The sequence below is a fragment of the Ovis aries genome, chromosome 14 (assembly GCF_016772045.2).
Source record: "Ovis aries strain OAR_USU_Benz2616 breed Rambouillet chromosome 14, ARS-UI_Ramb_v3.0, whole genome shotgun sequence".
Taxonomy (NCBI): Eukaryota; Metazoa; Chordata; class Mammalia; order Artiodactyla; family Bovidae; genus Ovis; species Ovis aries.
In genome coordinates, this window is record NC_056067.1 from 50889557 (window position 1) to 50908091 (window position 18535).

General features: G+C 61.3%; 1 protein-coding gene across 1 annotated transcript; it reads left to right on the top strand.

Moving 5' to 3' along the window:
* Positions 1 to 531: 531 nt before the first annotated feature.
* Positions 532 to 18146, top strand: ERFL (ETS repressor factor like). The gene is made up of 6 exons (XM_042230976.1): positions 532 to 631; positions 12958 to 13037; positions 15985 to 16219; positions 16529 to 16724; positions 16817 to 16931; positions 17343 to 18146. Exons 2-6 carry the CDS (start codon positions 12971 to 12973, stop codon positions 17789 to 17791), a joined length of 1062 nt encoding a protein of 353 aa, XP_042086910.1. The 5' UTR covers positions 532 to 631; positions 12958 to 12970; the 3' UTR covers positions 17792 to 18146.
* Positions 18147 to 18535: the final 389 nt, after the last annotated feature.

An 18535-nucleotide genomic window follows, 5' to 3' on the forward strand; every position in this document is an offset into this window, starting at 1 on the left:
TTAGAGTCGCGATTCGACATCTGTTTTCAAATTTGATCAGCTCTGAACTTTATTTTCCGAGTTTGAGGAAAATTATATTCCATCGATCGCGCTCCCGCCCCCTCCCCCGCACCGCCCGCCGCCGCCGCCGCCTCCATATATCTGCGCGCGGAGCCGGGCCGGGCGGCCGCGAGGGCGGGAGGCGCGCGGCGCGCGCGGAGGAGCAGCGGGAGGAGGAGCGGGAGGAGGCGCCGGAGGCCGGCCGCCCCGGCGCCCCCCGCCCCGGCCCTGCTGCCCCGCGCCTCGCTCGCGGAGCCGCTGTCCGCCCGGAGCTCCGTCCCCAGCTTCCCGGGTCTCCATCTCTCTTAGCGCGTCTCCTTGTCGGGGTCGCTCTCTGCATCTCCCTGTCTCTGCTTCGCTCCCGTCTCTCAGTCTCCGGACATCTCTCGGTGTCCCGGTCTCTCAGTGACTCTCGCTCCCTGCTCCCTACCTCTCCGGCTCCGTCCCCTCCCCGGGGGCTCCGGGCATCTCCCCGCAACCCCGTCCCCCCGCCCCGCTGCCCCCTCCCCAGAAAGCCGCGGTGGTCATGGCTGCGGGATCCGAACTTTAAACACTTCTCCCCGGACCTGTGCGGACGCGCAAACCCCGGAAAGTGAGTGAGCGCTGCGGCAGGCACAGGGGCGGGGAGGGGGGCGGGGACTCCTGCCCGGGGCGGGGGCCTGGCCGCGGGAGGCGCTCCCGAGAGACCTTCGGAGCTGGGCTCCCCACGCCGGGGGCGAGGAGGCGGGTGGGGTCCCCCCCCCCGGGCGGTGGGGGCGGGTGGGGCTGCGTCGGACTCCTGGGAGGGAGGGGCCGAGGGCTGGAGGTGCGCCCTCGGGGCAAGGGTCCAAGGACAGGGGCTCGAGGAGTGCAGGCAGCGCAGTAGACCGCGCAGTGAGAGCGCACGCCGGCGGAGAGACCTGAGGGCGGGTCTGGATTTTGGGGGCGAGAGTCTTGGGTGTAGAAAGCAAGGCTGAGGGCTTGAAATTTGGGACCTAGCGGCTCAGAGCCAAGAGACTGGATATTGGGGATGAAGAGCTGTTTGGGGTTGGGGATCAGGACTCGGGGTGTGGATATTTGGAGCTGGGGTCGGCATGGGGGGTTGGGTTTGGGGGGCTGGGAGGTCTGGATTTGGAGCTAGAGTTCAGAGCTGAGGATCTGCAAATTTGGCCCTGGATATTTGGGGTCTGGATTTTTGGTGTGAGAGGTCCCAGGGGCTGTGGGGAGGATATTTGAGCCAATTTTGGGGTCTGCACACTTCCCGGCTGGGAGTGCAGGCCTGGCCTTGACCTTTGGGGCGGGGGCATGTCCTGGGGACCGGTGGCCTAGTGCCACGTGGCTTTTCTGTCCCAGTCATTCCACATCTGTCCCAGGACAATGCTGGGCCGCCTCTGACATCTCTTTTCTGGCAGGGTCTCTCCTCACTGACTCTCTGTCCCTGTCTCTTCCAGGGTCTCTGTGTCCATCTCTAATTCTCCCAGAATTTGTCTCTTTTTGTCTCTCTGTCTCTGTCTCTCGAGGCATCTGTCTCTACCTCTTTAGGTCCAACTCTTAGACCATCTCTCAGAATCTCCGTGCCTATCTCTGCCCTTCCCCTATCTTTCTCAGCATGTCTCTGCCTTGGTCTCTCACTATCTCTCTGTCTCTGTCTCTCCCAGTGTCTCTGTCTCTGTCTCCCCCTCGCTGGTTTCCGCTCAGATTAAGCCGGGGACCTAATTCCAGGCCCAGGATCGAATTTTCTGGCAACAAAGGGAAATAGCGAATCGATCGGTCGCTCCGGAGATTAAGAGACAAGCGGCGCGCGGATCTATCACGGCTAAACGGCCCCCCCTCCCGCTCCCCCCGCCCGGCCGGCCCGCCGAGGCCCAGACGCGCTCCGCATCGCCAAGCAGCCTCTGGAGCCCCGGCTGCCGGCAGGCCGAGCCCAGAGCTAACTGCGTGCCCTGCCGCGGGCCAGAGCCTGGGGAAGGGTCCGAGAGCTCAGCCGGCCCCTGGGGAGGGGGAGAGGGGGTAGTGAGTGAAACGGAAGCCATAAACCACCCCAAAGTGTCATGCTGCACACACCTGTGGCCCCAGGTAACATCTTTCACCCACACCTGCCTATCAACACACCTGTCACATCGGTGTCCCACATCTGGACCTCCAGGTAACATGCCCCTCTTTACACCTGTGCCCTGTAGGTAATCCCTGTCCTCCGCACCTGTTCCCTTCATCCACACCCCCCTCCAGCTGTCACCTGTTTCCTCTCACCTGTCCCACCCCCCAAGTAACACTTGTCCCTTGAAGAAACCTGTCCCAAAGATGCCATGATCAAGCTTACCTGCACCTCCAGGTAACATGTTCTCCGAACTTTGCCCCTTCCACCTGAATCCCGGCATGTCTCATTTCATACCACGTTCATTATTCCCTCTCTACCTGCAGCTGCACCACCCCCAGCTCCCTCGGAAAGCCCTAGACGCGCTTGTTTCTCACACAGCTGTATTTCTTCATCTCTGTCTCCTTCAGGCAGTACTTTCCACCACGTCTTACCTCGCTCTCTCTCACACAGTCCCTTCCTTTACACATAAACACTCACGCTCAACACAGGAGCATCCTTCTTCTCTGACCTCAGGTCGCGCCTGCCCCCTCTCACCCCCACCCCTGGTTCTCACCCATACCTCTCTCTCATAATGGTGACCTTGTCCACCCTCACGCTGGTCCTTCCAGAAGAACCTCCCACGCCCTTGTCACTTGAGAAATGCATCTTCTTCATGGCACTCTCTCTGCCTGCACCTAACTCCACACGCTCCCTCACGTCTCCTGTCTCCCATCTAAGTAAGTACACCTACTTCCAAGGCTTCCTCCATACCTGTCATTTCAGGTAACTCACCAGTCAAGAGCGCATGTGCCAACTTCACGTCTCTCCTAACCACCCCCCCCCCCACCGTGGCTCACACATGCAGTGGCCCCCAGGTGTCGGGTGTAGCCATCTTTCTCAGGTCCCTCCCCTGCCATGCCTCCTTCAAGCCCACGTCCACATGCACCACGCTTGCTGCTGGCCTCCGTCCTCGCTGTCTCTCTGGGTCTCCCAAGGTGCAGCTCCACGCTGGCACGCCTTTGGGCCAGGAATCTGTCCTGGTCCACAGGTACCTGCCTCACCTGCATACCTGTCCCTGCAGGTACTACTTATCTGCCTCTCTTCTTTCCCCACATACCTAACATTCCATGTCCCTCACTTCTTTTTCCTTGCCTCACAAGATCATACCAATATCTCCGCACACCTGCCGGTTGCTCACCTGTCCATCTCAGGCATCACCTGCTCCGGTACCACGCCCACTCATTTCTTCAAGCAAACAGGTACTGAGCCCTCCACACACCCTCTCCTTAGTCTCTCTCTGCTTTACATCTCTTCATCCAGGTCTCTGCCAGACCGCTGGACTCCCCAGCCTGTCCTCAAGGGGATTCCTGCTCCAGCCCCATAGGCGCGCACCTGACTCCGAACACTCTAGCCTTCTCCCCAACTCACCACATCCACTGTGGCCCTGGTTCCTTCATAGCTTCTTCAAACACTGTGTACCCACCCCGTCCCTCTCAGCCACCTGCTCATACAATCTGTCGCCCCTGCCCCTCTAGAGCCTAACCTTCAGATCCCTCTCACCTGTCTCCAGCCCACTTCCCTCTGGAACGACCTGTCCCTTTTCGCAGAACTTGTCACCAGCCATCTATCTCCTCAGGGAATACCCTTCTCCGTGAGCATAAGTAACACCTGTAGCATTTGTTAAACATGTATAACACCTGTTCTCGGCCGTCCACACACCTGCCTGCTGCGGTGTGCAGGAGCTCTTAAGTCAGGGGTTCTGAGACTACAGCGGGCAGAAGAAACATCTGGAGGGCTTGTGGGACCCCAGAGACCTGGGTCTCACCACAGAGACTCTGGGGCAGCATGTCTGGGGAGGAGACTGACACTCTGCATCTCTAACAAGCGCCAGGTCAGCTGCTGCTGGTCCACGGAGCGCTGAGTAGCACCTGCTCATAACATGTCCCTGGCCACTGCTTATTAAACACCCATCTCTGTGACAGTCGGTGTCTTCTCTTCTTCATGTCCATTGTCTCATTTCATCTTCATGAGACCCTTATGAAGGAGGCACTTATTTTAATCCCTTATTCCCATTTTGCAGAGAAGGATACCGAGTCCAGAGAAATGGAGTCATTCTTGGGCTCGGAAGCTGGTAGATACTGGAGATTTGCATCAATCTGAGGCCATCTGACTGCAGGCATGCAAGTGTCCCTGTCCCCCACACCTGCCCATCAGGTGACCACCTTCCTCCACAGACACGGCTGTCCACCTCATCACGTTGGCATCATTTGCTTGCCTATCACCTGCCAGCTCGCCTACACCCACATTCTACCTCCACTCCTGTCCTGGGATACCCTACCTACCTGCTGGCACACCTCTCTCTCTCTCTCTTTCTGACAGTGACTCTTCCCCGCCAAGCTTGTCATCCGCCTCCTGGTTCCCACCGGCCCCCCCCCCCCCCGCCCAGTGAGCACAGTCTGCTGACACACGCCTATCTCCCCACATACACCTTGGTCTCTGGAACTTCCGTCTCTATACCACGTGCCTCTTCCCTGGCTCCTGTTTCCTATCCCCCCACCTGTCTTGCCCCCTCTCTCCGTCTCCATCTCTGTTCCATCTGCCCAGCCCCCTTTGCTTATCCCTGGATCTGTCTCTTTTCCTCCCTCCCTTTGCTCTCTGTTTTTCCCCGTTTCTGTCTCTCTCAATGTCTCTGTGTCTCTCCCCATCTCTTTATAGCGCTCTGACTCTCTGTCTGCGTCGTGCACTCTCTGCTTGTCTGCGTCCTGCACTCTCTCATTCTCTGCCACCTCTCTCCTCTCCTGTCTCTGTTCCTTACCCTTTCCACTGATAGTGGAAATCTTAGGGAGACGTCAAGTCATACTGATCTGCATTTGAGTCCAGACATCACCACTCACCCCTGTGGGACTTTGGCCAAGTTACTTTCCCGATCGGAGCCTCAGTTTCTGCATCTGTGAAATGGGTATCATGGCAGCTGCTACCTCCCAGGTCATAGTGTGGATGAGAGACTGAAGGAAGCCAGAGGATGTGAGCTGTTGGTGGGGGGGAGGGCAGATAGGGGCTGACCTTCCCTCCATGGGTCCCTCTCTGCTCTTGTCTCTTTCCCAGGGCTGCAACCCTGCCTGGCTGTCAGTGGAAGCATGTGTGTGGTGGGGGGAATGGAGAGAGAGATGGGCAGAAGTGTCCCGGCTGGCCGAGGCCTGGGCATGGGACCCGGTGTGGGGCTGGGGACAGGGATCGATCTGCCTCGGCGGCAGTGCGCGGGCCAGGATTGCATCTTGTCACAATAATTTATTGCTCTCATCCCGTCTGATCGATGGCGCTGAATTAGCACCGTGCGATGCCCCTGGAGCCCCGAGCCTCCCCCAGTCCAGCCGGACCCTGGCCCTTCTCTGGCCCTTGTGGGCTCCCCGAAGCCCAGGCACCTGGTTCCAGCCGGCCCAGCCCCATGCCTGGCTCTGGACACAGGGGTCCTTCCCTTGGTGCCCCACCTCTCTGCCCCCTCGCCCTGGGCCTCGCCTCCCCACCTCCACTGCTCTCCGTGGGTCTCTGCCTTTCTGTTCCTTGGCTCACACCATCCCTCTGTTTCCCTGCCTTGCTCCCTGTAGCCTGAGTTCCCATCCAACAGTATTTGCTGAGCACATACTTGGTGCCAAGCCCCTTGAGCAAGACACACAACCTCCCTGCCTTTCGGCCAGTGCAGGCCGGAGGGGCTCCCGTGGTCTCGCGGCTCGTGGGACTAGCTGGTCCCCCTTACCTTCAGCGCCCTGTCCCTCCTCCCGCTCCCCAGCACCTCACCACGCCACAGTCATTGCCACTGTCTCTGACACAGAGCCTGGGCCAGAGGATCCGGCAGTGGGGGAGGCGGGGGGCCAGGTGGTGCAGGGCCTGGGGCTGTAAGGATGAGACTGGGATTCAGCTGGAGGAGTTGAGGACCAGCTTGGGAAGAGAACCCCAACTCCACTGCGGTTCAGGTGGATGCGGGGGCTGGAGTTGGGGTTGGGGTTGGGGCAGAGTGGTGGTGAGGAGGAGGAGGGGGCAGGCTTTGGAGCTGGGGTGGCAGCCAGGAACTAGATCAGGCCCCCCGCCCGACACTGACACTGGGCCCCTCCCCTAAGACTGCAGAAGAGCCCAGGTGGGCGTCGAGGTGGCCGTGAGCCCACACTTGGGGTCTGCCTGTTCCAGCAGGACTCTGACCTTCCCCCCCATTGCTCTGGCCTCGGGCCCTGCAGCCCCCCTCATCCGCTCCTGTACCTCTGCCCTAATCCCTCAATTTTCCGCATCTCTGCCCCCTCCTCTCCTTCCTCCCTGACCCGGGGACTCTCCTCCCAGCAGCTCTCTCCCCGTGACCTCCAGCTCTAATTCACTTTGTGAAGCCTCTCTCAGACCCACTCCTCTTTCCCGGGTTTCCCTAACTCGGTCTCCCGCCCCCGGCTCTGGCCTCGGTCAGTCTCTCTCTGTGTCTCGCTCCTGTCTGTCTTGGTGAGACTGTCTCTGGCCTCCCATCTTCTCTCTGCATCTCCCCTGTCTCTGTTCCAGGCTGTTTCCCTTCTCTGGGCTGCTCCCCGCCCCCACCCCCACTTCTCTCCTGTATCTCCCTTTCTCCATCACTCTGTCTCTCTATCTCTCTCCCTCTGCGGGTGTCTCTCAGTCTCCCCCATCCCTGCGCCCGCTCCATCTCTCTGGGTCTTGGAGGGGAGGGCAGGGGATGGGGGAGCAGAGCCCAGGCTCTGGGTCCATCTGCGGTTGCGCCTCCCTCCCTCTCCCTTCCCCCAGCGCTGTTTGGTAGGCGGGGTGCGTGGCACTGCGGCTCCCACCTCCCGGGGGACGCTCCCTCGCCACCCCCCTTCCTGACACCATTCCGAATGCTGGCCGCAGCCCCAGAGACATCCGTGCAGAGACTGGAACTCAGGGAGAGAGACTGAGACCTAGAGAGACACACACCACCCCAGAGATGCCAGCTAGACGGACAGGCAGTGTGAGCGTGGGTCTGAGGTCTCTGTTCCTGCCCTGGCTCCGTGCCTCCCAAGCACCCCACACCCACCTTCTCCAGGCTGGAAGCTGGTGCCCCGTCTGCCTGCCAAACTGTCCCTCCGTCTTGCACAGTCAGCCTGGGCAGAGGTTCCTGGGGGTGTATGCACGCCTGTGTGTGCGTGTGTGCATGTGTGCAAGCTGTCTGGACCGTGTGTGTCTGTGGTGTGTGTGATGCTTTGGGGGGGCTTGGCTGCCTTTTCGTGGGACCGTGGGACCTGTGTAAACGTGGCGTGTGGAGAGGTGTGTGTTCCTGGGCACAGTGACTAAGTGTGGGTGCGTGAGGCCTTGGGGTTGTACTGAACCACCCGTGTCGTGTTTATGCCCACGTGTGTGACTACGGTGTGATGCTCAGCTGTCTGCCCCCGAAGCCCTGGAGCTGTGCCGTGTTCGGAGTTTCCGGGTCAGGTGGCCACACGGCGTGTCTGAGTGGCCAAGAGAGGACCTGTCTGAGAGCCAGGAGCCCAGCAGGCTTAGCCCCAGGGAGGCGGGGTGGAAGGAGCGAGAGCGCCGCCCTGGTGGGACCCCAGGAGCCAGGCTGGTGAGCGTGGGTATGAGGGACACGGCACAGGGACAGCTCTGGACGGTCGCAAAAGTCTCCCCCGGACTGCTGCATCAGCGGCTGGCTGTACGTGGCGGCGCCTTTGTGTGCAGGAGGTGCTGTTGTCTGTGGGCTCGTGTCTGAGTCTGGGGTCAGGCATGGGCCGGGTGTGTGTGCATGTGTACGGCCATTTAGGGAGCTGGATAAGGAGTATCAGTTCATGACGGTTACATGGATGAGACTGTGTGTGGCCAGCCCTGAAGGGTGTGGAAGGCTGTGTGTGTCTGGTTGTGTATTCATGTGAGACTGTTTGGTGGTGGACGTGTGCACCCCTTGTGTAAACTGATGCTCAGCGATGTGTGGGGCTGCGTCTCTGATGCCGTGTGAGTGTCAGCCTGGGTATGGTATCACTGTGTGTGTTGTGGGTCTGTGTGTCACAAGTGCCTGTGTGTTTCCGTCCCTGTGTTTCCTGTGGGGATGAGCCAAGTCTCAGACGAGCTGAGCGGTCGTGGGGATGACAGTGTGTGGCCTTGACAGAACTAGAGACAAGGGTGTGTGTGTGTGTGTGTGTGTGTGTGTACACACAAGGACACCCCTGCCTGTGGTCAGGCCAGACCATTTGGTGGATGTGGGCGGGGGTAGAGTGGGTGACCTTGGGAGTGGGGGCAAGGCCAGGCAGGAGAGCCCCTATCACCTTCCTGACCCCTTCCTGCCCGGGACAGCCATGGGGGTCTCCTTGGTACCTGTGATGGGAGGTCCTGGGGCCTAGGTTTGTGTACCTTTGGATGTGGAATAGTCTGTACAGACAGGTATGCAGGGAGTGTGTGCTAACATAGTGTATGAGAGTAGGCGGCCGGCTGTGTGCACCCAGGTGGGACAGTGTGTGTGTGTATGTGTGGTGTGTGTCCAGAGAGAGAGTGTGTACATGCAGAGGGAGTCTACTGCGTGTCTGCTGTGTGCACAGGTCTGTCCTACATGGGTATGTGGTATATGGAGGCGTGTGTACCGGTTGGGTGCAGATGGAGCACCAAGGGGTGTGTGTGTGTGTGTGTGTGTGTGTGTGTATCTATGTGTCCGGGTGTGATGTGTGTGCCTGTCAGTGTGTGTGTGTGCGTGCATGCGTGCGGGGGCTGTGGGAGAAGGGTCTTGGGCCGCGTCTCTCTCCTCTTTAGACAGAGCCCTGGAGAAGATATGAAATTTAAAAAAAAAATCAATTTTCATTCCACTTGTGCAGATTGTGTTAAGGGGAGGTGGGGGGGCTGGGTGAGGGATGAAGGGGCTGGGGTGGGGGTGCAAGGCCTGAGGCGGCTCCCGAGGCAGCCGGAGCAGCTTAGAGAAATCAAAACAACTGGTTAAACCCCAGCCCAGGGGGCCGGGGTGATGGGGGTGGGCAACGAGGAGACAGAAGCAAAGAGAGACGGGGAGAGACAGAGGTGCGTAGAGACAGAGACAAGAAACAGAGACACAAAGAGATAGAGATATTTGGAGATAGAGGCCGACAGACAGATGAGAGAGAGACCCACTGGAGAGAGGCGACCGCATAAGCAGGCCTGGTTCAGTGCCTGCCTCACACACCTCCGGGCTTGGGGGTGTCCACAAATGAGTGGATGGACAGACAGCTGGACAGATGGTGGCAGGAGCATTGGGACCCCAGAGTGGGCTCATCTCTGAGTGCCCACTCCACCCCCACCCAGCCTCATCCAGCTGGGCTGTGGGTCTGAGTGTGGCTCTGTGTGTATGTGTGCAGCCGTCTGTGTTGCTGGCCTGGCGACGGCTGGCTGTGTTGGCGTCATGCGTGCACCTGTCTCCTTGCAGGATGGAGAGTGTGCACACACACGGTCTCTGGGGCTTGTCTGTGTGAATGTGTGCTTTCACGTTACTTGTGTGTGACTGGCTTGGCTGTGCTGCTGGGTGTGCCTGGGTGTGCGTGTGCGTCTGTGCTGGCACTGTGTCGGTGTGTGCTTTGCAGCTTTGTGTGCCTGTATTCGTGAACCTTGGTGTATGACAGGGTGTCTCTGTCTGTAATTTAGGATTGTGTGTCTTTGTTTCTGTAGGGCCTGAGTCAGTGTGTGCGTGTTGCATATATCTGTGTGCAGTTGTGTGTCGATGTCTGTGACCATGATGCTATATGTGTGTGCTGACACGGATGTCTGTGTGTGGTGTGTAACCTGGCGGTGTGTGTGCCTGGGTTGCTGTGTGACAGGGGCTATGTGATGGTGTTGGTTGTGGCAGTCTCGGTGCACATGAGCTGGTTAACATGTGCGTCGCACACCGTTGTGATGAGTGTTGTGTGTGCCAGTGTGGTGTGTGTCGCTTTGTTGAGCTGTGTCGGTGTCGTGTGTGTGGCATTGTGGCGTGCGTGTCTGGGTTGCTGTGTGGGTCTGTGTAGCTCCTTGGCAGGGAAGAGAGGGAGGCAGCCTTTGCCGGCCCAGCCCCTCTCCGCACTGCTGCGCACACGCACACACACATTCGGTGCCATGGCTGCCGGCGGTGGAGATGGGGGGGGGCGGGGGGGTGTGTGGAGGAAGCAAAATAAAATTAAAAATTAAAGCTTGCCCGGAGTCCCCATCCGCCCCGTGCGGACTGGTGGGGAGGGGCGGGGTTGCAGCCACTCCTCCTCTGCAGCCAAGGGGGGGTGTCGCTGGGTGTTTGTCCGTCTGTCCAGCCGTCCAGCCAGGCCCCTGCCAGGCCCGCTGCCCTGGCCGGCCCCTCAGGCCCTGCGCCCTCCGTCCGGTCGATCAGCGATCGATGGGGCCAGGGGGGCGCCAGGGGCAGGGCAAGATCAAAGGGGTCCCTAGAGACAGATGCGGGATGTTAGGACAGAAACAGAGATGCGGAGATGGGGAGACAGAGACGCTGAGACTGGGGTGGAGACCCCCAGACATAAAAACAGGGTGGTGTGGAGCCCCAGAGACGTGGGGACCCAGAGACAGAGAGACATGGGGAAGCGGAGATGGGGCACCCTGGTGCCTGGACAGTCAGGGGCAGACATGCGGGGAAGGGGGCAGAACAGGAGGGGGTGGGGGCCAACAGGACCCAGGCAGGGGGACAGAGAGGGGCGCAGTGGCAGGCAGAGACCTCGAGATGGCAGAGATGCGTGCCTGCGTGCGAGAGACGCGGGGGGAGCGTGGGAGCAGGGCCCGGAGCGCCGATCCCACGGCTCCTCGTTATAACGTGTCCGGAGGAGGCGGCGGGGAGTTGAAAGCGTCGGGAAGAGAAATCAAAACCAACACGGAAATGAGAGGGGCCAACAGGGGGTGGGAGGGGGGGTGAAGTAGGAGGGAGGGGGGCCCGGAGAGGCAGAGAGAGCCAGCGAGGTGGGGGAGAGAGAGGTGGATGGAGCGAGGTGGGGAGATGGGAGAGAAGAGAGACTGAGATGGGCCAGGCGGCCACAGGGGCAGAGAGACCGAGAGATGGGAGTTAGATGAGAGATGGGAGGAGAAGAGACAGATGGCGAGAGACAAAAGACCTGGGGAGACACAGCGGAGAGACAGAGAAGGGCCAGGGAACAGAGAGGGACAGACCCAGAAGACATGGGGGGGCGTGGTCCTGGAGGACAGAGATACAGACAGAGACTGATGGAGGGAGAGAGGCAGAGTGGGGGAGACTGCTGGGGAAAGACGGGGCGAGACACCTGGGTGGACGGGGGATGAGAAGACAGGCCAGAGAGAGACAGCAAGGTGGGCCAGGGATGGTGGGGGGAGACAGAGAAGGGAAGAGAGACGATGAAGAGAAAGGATGCAGAGGAAGAGAGAGGGAGGGACGGAGAGAAAGTTGGGGAGCTGGGGGGAGAGGAGGGTATGGGAGCAGAGGAGGAGGGGCTGCCCCCACAGGGGCCTGAGTGCTGGGGAGGAGGAGGCTGGCGGCTGGCCTGAGGGTGGCCGTGGGGGGGCGACTGGGCAAGCCTGGGGGTGGGGGGTGAGTGGGCTGCCAAGGCTCCTCTGGTGTCCAGGTGGTGGGGTTTATGGGGGGAGCGCTGCGGGTTTCTGGAGTGTGTGGGGTCTTTGAGAGGCAGGGTGTGTGAGAGGGGTGGTGTGTCTGTAGAGGGGAAGGGTGGGTGGGTGTCCCAGGGAGGGAGCATGAAGATAGCAAAGCCTCTGAGAGGTGGGGTCTGGAGCGGGGAAGGATCTGGGGCTTGGGGTGTCTGGGATGGGGGGCGTCTGAGAGGAGCGGATGTCTGAGGGAGTGGGTGTCTGAAGGCGGTGGTGGTGTCGGGGTTGGTGGGGTACCTGAGGGAGAAGGGCTGACAGAAAACTAACGGCGGGCTGGGCGGGGAAGGGTCTGAGAGGCTGGGATGAGCAGGGGGTGAGAGAGCATCTGAGAATGAGGTACCCAGGGAGAGGGGTGTCCCAGGGAGTAGGGGTCTGAGAGGGGGGACCTGTTGCAAGGCGGCTGGGGGGTGGGGAGAGGCAGACCCAAGGGGTGGGGCTGTCTGAGTGGGGGGCAGATCCAAGGGGAAGGGCTATATCGGGGGAGGCAGACCTAAGGGGAAGCGGCTGTCTGAGGGGGGCGTCTGCAGAGGCCCAAGTGGCGGGGGCCTGAGGGGGGCAGCGGGTTTAAGGAGGGCGTCTGAGGGAGCACTCCTGCGGGTGCTGGGGGCCGCTCTGTAGGGTGGGTGGGGCGGAGGGCAGGGCCGGCAGGGGCTGGGCCGGCCCCCTCCCAGCCCGTCGGAAGGCCACCCGCCCGCCCGCCTGCCCGGTGCTGGCTGGCTCTGGGCGGACAGATGAGAGCGCGGGGCGGTGCGCGAGCTGGACCAGCCAGCCCGGGGGCCAACTGGGCGGGGTGGAGGTGGGGGCGCAGAGGTGGGGAGCGGGACAGACCGGGGACAGCCACAGAGGGAGACCGAGGGAGAGCCCGAGACGCAGAGACGGACCCCGAGAGGTCAGGCGCGAGGCGAGGGATGAAGAGACAGCGGCAGAGACGGTGCGGGGCGGTGCGGGGCGCGAGTGAGAGCTGGGAGTGTGAGTGAGTGAGTGGCGAGGAGTGCGGAGGGAGGCTGGGAGCCCGCGGTTAGTGGTGAGGCACAGAGGAAGGGGAGGCTGCGGGGAGGACGGGCCGGGAGGGAAGGACCAGGCGCAGGGCCGGTGGAGGGACTGGGAATGACGGGACCAGCGGGCAGAGGGGTGCCTGCAGGGGGAGGAGAGGGGCAGGATGCAAGGGGCGAGGGCGGCCGGGGCCTGGGTGGGTGGAGGGGGACGTCCCCCTGCAGTGCCAGCCCCCGACTGACTTGGGTCTGTCTCTCTTGCTTGCTCCATCCTGTCCTCATCCGTCTGTCTGTCTGGCCTCTCTGCAGGGCTGGCTCCACCATGGACTGTAGCTGCGTTTCCGACCTTCTCTTCGCCCCACCTGCCCTGCCGGCTCTCTGGACCCCTGGTAACTGGCCCAGACCTGCCCCACCCTTTCCCCAGCCCTGGGGCCTTCCCAGTCCTCTGGCCCCTCCTTTCTGCATCTCTCACTGTCTTTCCTCCATCTGCCCGGGGTCTCGGTCAGAGTCGCCTGAATCCAACCCCTTAATGAAAAACTTGGCTAAAAACTTCATGGCCAGATGTCCCTGCCACCTGCCTGCTGGGACACGAGGGTCTTTTGGAGGACAGGTGAGGTGTGGAGGTCTGAGTGGGACAAGGATGCTGGGGCCTGAAGACCTGGGGTCTCGGCTGGCCGCAGTCTGCTTCCACCCAGGACCTGCAGGCAAAGAGAAGCAGGGAGACTTGAGACAGACGGGCGCTGATGGCGCAGGGCTGGGGACGAGGGGGGTCACTAGACCAGGCGCGGGTGGACAAGTGGACAGACCCAGACCGGACGGCCCAGGCAGGGGAACACAGAGACGCGGCCCAACCAGCTGCAACGGGAAAGAGGATGGTTTGCTTGGAAGTGGACACCCAGACCAGGGCTGTGGACGACAGTAAGACCTGGACGTGCATTTGAGTCCAAGTCACACGCTCCACAGATGGGCAGTGAGAGAGAGAGGGAGAGGGGTGTGTGTGTGTGTGTGTGTGTGTGTACACCACAATACCAAGTGAGAGATGAGACAGACTCCGTGCTGGTTATTTAGGATCCTGGGGTGTGTGTCTATGTCACCCTCCAAGAAGAAGGGGTCGCACCGGGGAGGTGTATGTCCATCTCTTTGTTGAACTGGTTCTGCCTGCTTGTCCGTGCACGTCCGAGGTCACCTAAGTGTGTCTCCAGACTGAGTGTGTTGTGTGTCTTTGGGACTCTTGACTGTCCACAATTCTGGGTTCTGTGTGCGGGGGTGTTGTTTGCCAGCTTGCCTCAGTAGGTGAAAAGCCTTTGACTGCTCCTTCCGTGGTGTGTGGCATTCTGAACCAAACGGAGGTCTAATCTTGCTGCATTTTGGGTTGTGTAGGGGGGGGTCCCCCAGGCCTGTGTGTCAGGGGCTGTGTCTGTGTTTGGGGCGTGGGGCTAGTTCTGTGTGTCACCGAGTGTGGCTGCGCACTGGGGGCTGTGTGTCTTGATGTGCATGTGTGTCTGTGTGCTGAGATTGCGGGTCCTCCTCCCTCTCATTGTGTCTGTGTGTTGGCACGTACAGCACACCCGAGAACACGCGTGGAGGACAGGCCGGGTTGTGTGTCTGTGTGTGTCGTCATCTTCGGGGTCGCTGGGTGTGTCTGTGTGATACAGCCGCTGGGACGTGTCCCAGGTGTGGAATGGGCCAGAGCTCGTGTGTTGTTGATTCATTTGGCTGTCTTCTTAGATGAGAAAGCCCCCAGACGCAGTTGAGAAATTCTCTTTAGGGAGGAAACTGTCTGGCCTTCCCCAGCCTCGGGCAGACCCCAGGCAGCCTGGCTGGGATCCTGCTTCTCCTTGCCTCCCATCCCTGAAATTCTAACAAGCCAGAGAGGGCAAGGAACTTCCTGGGACCACACCAGCAAGTGGATACCAACAGTCTCCCAGCTCAGAGACCCTGCCCTTGCCACCCCAACCACCTTCCTTTCCTGCAGGGCTCTCTGCGGATTGTGGCCTAATTCTGCCTTCTGTTTCCATGCCTGGGTCTGGGATCTCTGAGGAGCGGGATGGGGACAGAGGCTGTGGCACTGGAGAAGTGGGACCCAGGGCCTGGGGCCTTGTGGGTGGGCGGTGAGACATAGGGGTGGGTGAACCCCTCGGTCTCCACCTAGCATCTGTGTGTCTGGACACTGGGGCGCAGAGTGCTCATCGGAGCTGTGGATGCTAAGAGTTGGTTGTGGGACTTCCCTGGAGGTCCAGTGGTTAGGAATCTGAGCTTCCACTGCAGGGGGTGTGGGTTCAATCCCTGGTTGGGAACTAAGATCTCAGAAGGCAACCAAAAAAACACAAGAGTTGGATGTTTGTGGCAGGGGCGGGGATGAGGGGCTGCTCTACTGTTAGGGTGTCACAGGGGTGTGACTGTAAGGTCGACATGTGCGTCTTGGTGCAGCACTCACGGTCTCCTCCACAGGGTGTTTCATCTGGGCCTTTGGGGTTCTGTGTCTTTCTCATAGCAGTGGGTCCCAGTGCTGAGGGGCCTGAGGTGTGCAATTGTGTGTGTCTGGTGTGAATGCCTTGGTGGCACATTTGTAGTGTCATGCTCCGGCGGGAGTGTGGCTCTCTGGTAGCCAGGAGGTCCCTCAAGGGTGAGTGGATGTCTGTGTGACAGGCTGTGTGCTGTGTGTGTGACAGGCTGTGTGCTGTCTGTGTGTGGGCATCTGCACACACACGTGCTCTCAGACGGACATGGCACAGAGGCAGGGCAGGGACACAGGGAACTGATAGGTATAAATACACAGACGAGTACGGAGGCACACATGTACGCAGGCCCAGCCTGTATGTTCCAGGGTGAGGTCAGCCGGGGCGATGGAGGGGTGCAGGGTGGTGAACTTCGGGGAGAGATGGAAAAGGGACAGGGAGGAGACAGCAGGAATCAGGGGCCATTCAGAGTCCACAAGAGATCAGACCTCTGGGGCAGGACCAGGCTGGGGCAGCGCAGGAGAATGCAGTGGAGGGCGTGCCCTTTCCTGCACGCCCCTCCCAGGCCCTCCACAATGTCAAGGACAGGGGAATCTGGTCCCTGCCACCCTCCAGCCCAGCTGTGCCAAGGCAGGAGATTGGGCTGCAAGTGCCAACCCAGGGCCCCCGGACGATGAGGTCTCTCCCTCTGTTTGGACAATCTGGGGACCGGACACCAAGTGGGGTGTGGAGACTGGGAGATGTGGAGATGCTCCCCAAATATGCCTGAGGCTGCTCATTAGAGACTAGGGGTCAGGGGAGAGGGGAACGCCTCCGGGTGCCCGAGTGCCCGACTCGGCGCCCTGACCCAGGGCAGCTCCCTGCCTCCCGTCCCCAGGCTTTGCCTTTCCGGACTGGGCCTACAAGCCGGAGTCGTCCCCCGGCTCCAGGCAGATCCAGCTGTGGCACTTTATCCTGGAGCTGCTGCAGAAGGAGGAGTACCAGGGCGTCATCGCCTGGCAGGGGGACTACGGGGAGTTCGTCATCAAGGACCCCGACGAGGTGGCTCGGCTCTGGGGCATCCGGAAGTGCAAGCCTCACATGAATTATGACAAGCTGAGCCGGGCTCTGCGGTGAGGAGGGGCTGGGGACCTTGCTCCTCTCCCCTCACTGTCCCTCTGGGGGCTTTCCCTCAACTTCCTGGGGGCAGAACCCTATGGGATCCCAGTGCACAGGGCTCTGTGCCTGTAGCTACCAGAAGTATCCACTTGTGAGTGAAGGACCAGCCCTGGACTTTGGAGCCACACAGGGCAGGATCCCAGCCCCTGCCTGGCCCTGTGACTTCGGCCTCAGTTTCCCCAAGCTGTTGTGCTCTGTGCTGGGCGCCAAGTGTTGGGGGCTCTGCCTTCACCTCTGCATCAGTGTCCTCCCTCTGCTCACAGCTACTACTACAACAAGCGGATTCTCCACAAGACCAAAGGGAAGAGGTTCACCTACAAGTTCAATTTCAGCAAAGTTGTGCTCGTCAATTACCCGTTGTTGGATGTGGCGGCCGCCACCACGGGATCCCCGCTTCTGCTGACCCCTGGTCCCTTTGGGGGAGCCCCTGGCCCAGATGCTCCTCCCCTCACCCCCGAGGTGAGTTTGAATCTTGGGGTCCCCAAGCCCTGAACCTCCTGGGGAGGGAGCAGCCTGTCTGAGCGGTGCCTGTCCCTCCCCTCCTTCTCTAGACCCTGCAGACCCTGTTTGCTCCACGCCTGGGAGAGCCGGGGGCCCGGGCACCCCTTTTCACCCCCGAGACAGACAAACTGCGTCTAGACAGCCCTTTCCCATTTCTGGGCTCTGGTAAGGGCCTGGGAGTCCAGGGGTGCCCCCGGGGTGGGGGCGAGGGGTGGGCAGGCATGCTGTACCTGTGTGAGGGAAGAAGATGGGTAAAGATAGAAGGGGGAAGGGCCAGGACGCAGGGAGGAGGCCCTGGGCGAGGCTGTGCGCGTGCGCGTGTGCACGTCTAGAAGTCGGAGAACGTGAGCGAGGTGAAGCAGAGAGGAGGGAGGCTGGAGAAGGGGTCAGGCTGACAGCAGAGCTTTTGGGGGCACTAAGTGAATGGGAGGCAGGCAGAGAGGTGGAGATGAGGGGAGCCACGTGAGGGTGGGGAGATGCCGTGTGGGAGGACAACGGGAGAAACCAGGTGGAGCACGGCAGGGAGGAATGACCCGGCCTGCCTGACCCCCTCTGTGCCTGTCACCTTCTCCCCAGGTGCCACTGGCTATTCCAAGCCCCCTGGCCTGCTGGGGCACTTCGGCCGCGCCTTCCCTGAGCACCCCTGGAACTTCGGCCCGTACCTCACTGGCCCCTTCCCTAAGCTGCCCCCGCCTCTCTACCCACCACACTTCTACCCCAACCCCCTGGCCAGTTCCCTGGGCCACCTGCCCTCAGCAGGGGCAGGGGGCGGCCCCACTACCACGCCCCTGCTGGCCGCCACTGGGGAGGGCCTGGGCCTGGAGCGCCCCGCGGGCCTGGCTGTGGCCCAGCGCCTGGCGCTGCCGGGGGCCGGGGGTCCAGAGGCCGCGCTGGGCGGGAAGGAGGACAGCGACTCGGAGCTGGAGATCACCGACGTCAGTGGCTGCAGCTCTGACAGTGACGGCGACGAGGGCCTCCCTGTGCCCCCCAAGGCCAAGGCGGGCAAAGGCGGGGTTGGCAGCTGAGCCGCTGCAGGGAGATGGATTCTGCCGGGGCGGAGACCAGGGCGGCCGCCCGCGGGGCCTCTTCTGTGGTCCGGTCTGCCCTTGATGTCCTGCGGGAGGCTGGGCCCGGGCGCATGACTGCCCCAGGCTTCTTCCCCAGCTCCAGACTGGGGGGTGTCACCTCCCCTCTCCGGCGAGGGAAGGGGACACGATGACCTCCAGCCTCCTCCCCAGGCTCTAGTTTGAGTGGGGGGGTCCCCACCTGACCCCTCTCTCCTGAAGTGCAATATGGCGCCCAGCCTCCCCCCTGCCCACCTGCCCCTGTGCTGTGACCTGAGTGTTTGTGCGGCCTTGTCTCCCCCGTGCCGGCCCCAGTGCTGACGCCCGCCCCCCCACCCCTCCCGACAGGCCCCCTGGGGACAGGGAGCTCAGAGCAATAACCCCGCCCCCAGCCCCCACCCAGGAGGGCCCCCTCCCCCAACCCCCATCAGCCACCCCGAGATTTACTACAAAAATAAACGAACAGAAAGAAGTGTGAGATGCTGGATGCCCAGCATCGTCATGGGTGACCAAGGCGGCTTGGGGGTGGGGGCCGCAAGGGGTGTGTGTGTTGGCGGGGGGGCGGCCCTGGGGAATCAACATTAAGACACGGAATCTGATGAACGCAGAGGTGATGCGGTGGGATAGACAGAGAAAGCAATGCCAGACAGTCTTGGGGGGGCGGTTTCCAGACGCCATTCTGGGGCCCTTCCCCGCCCTCACACA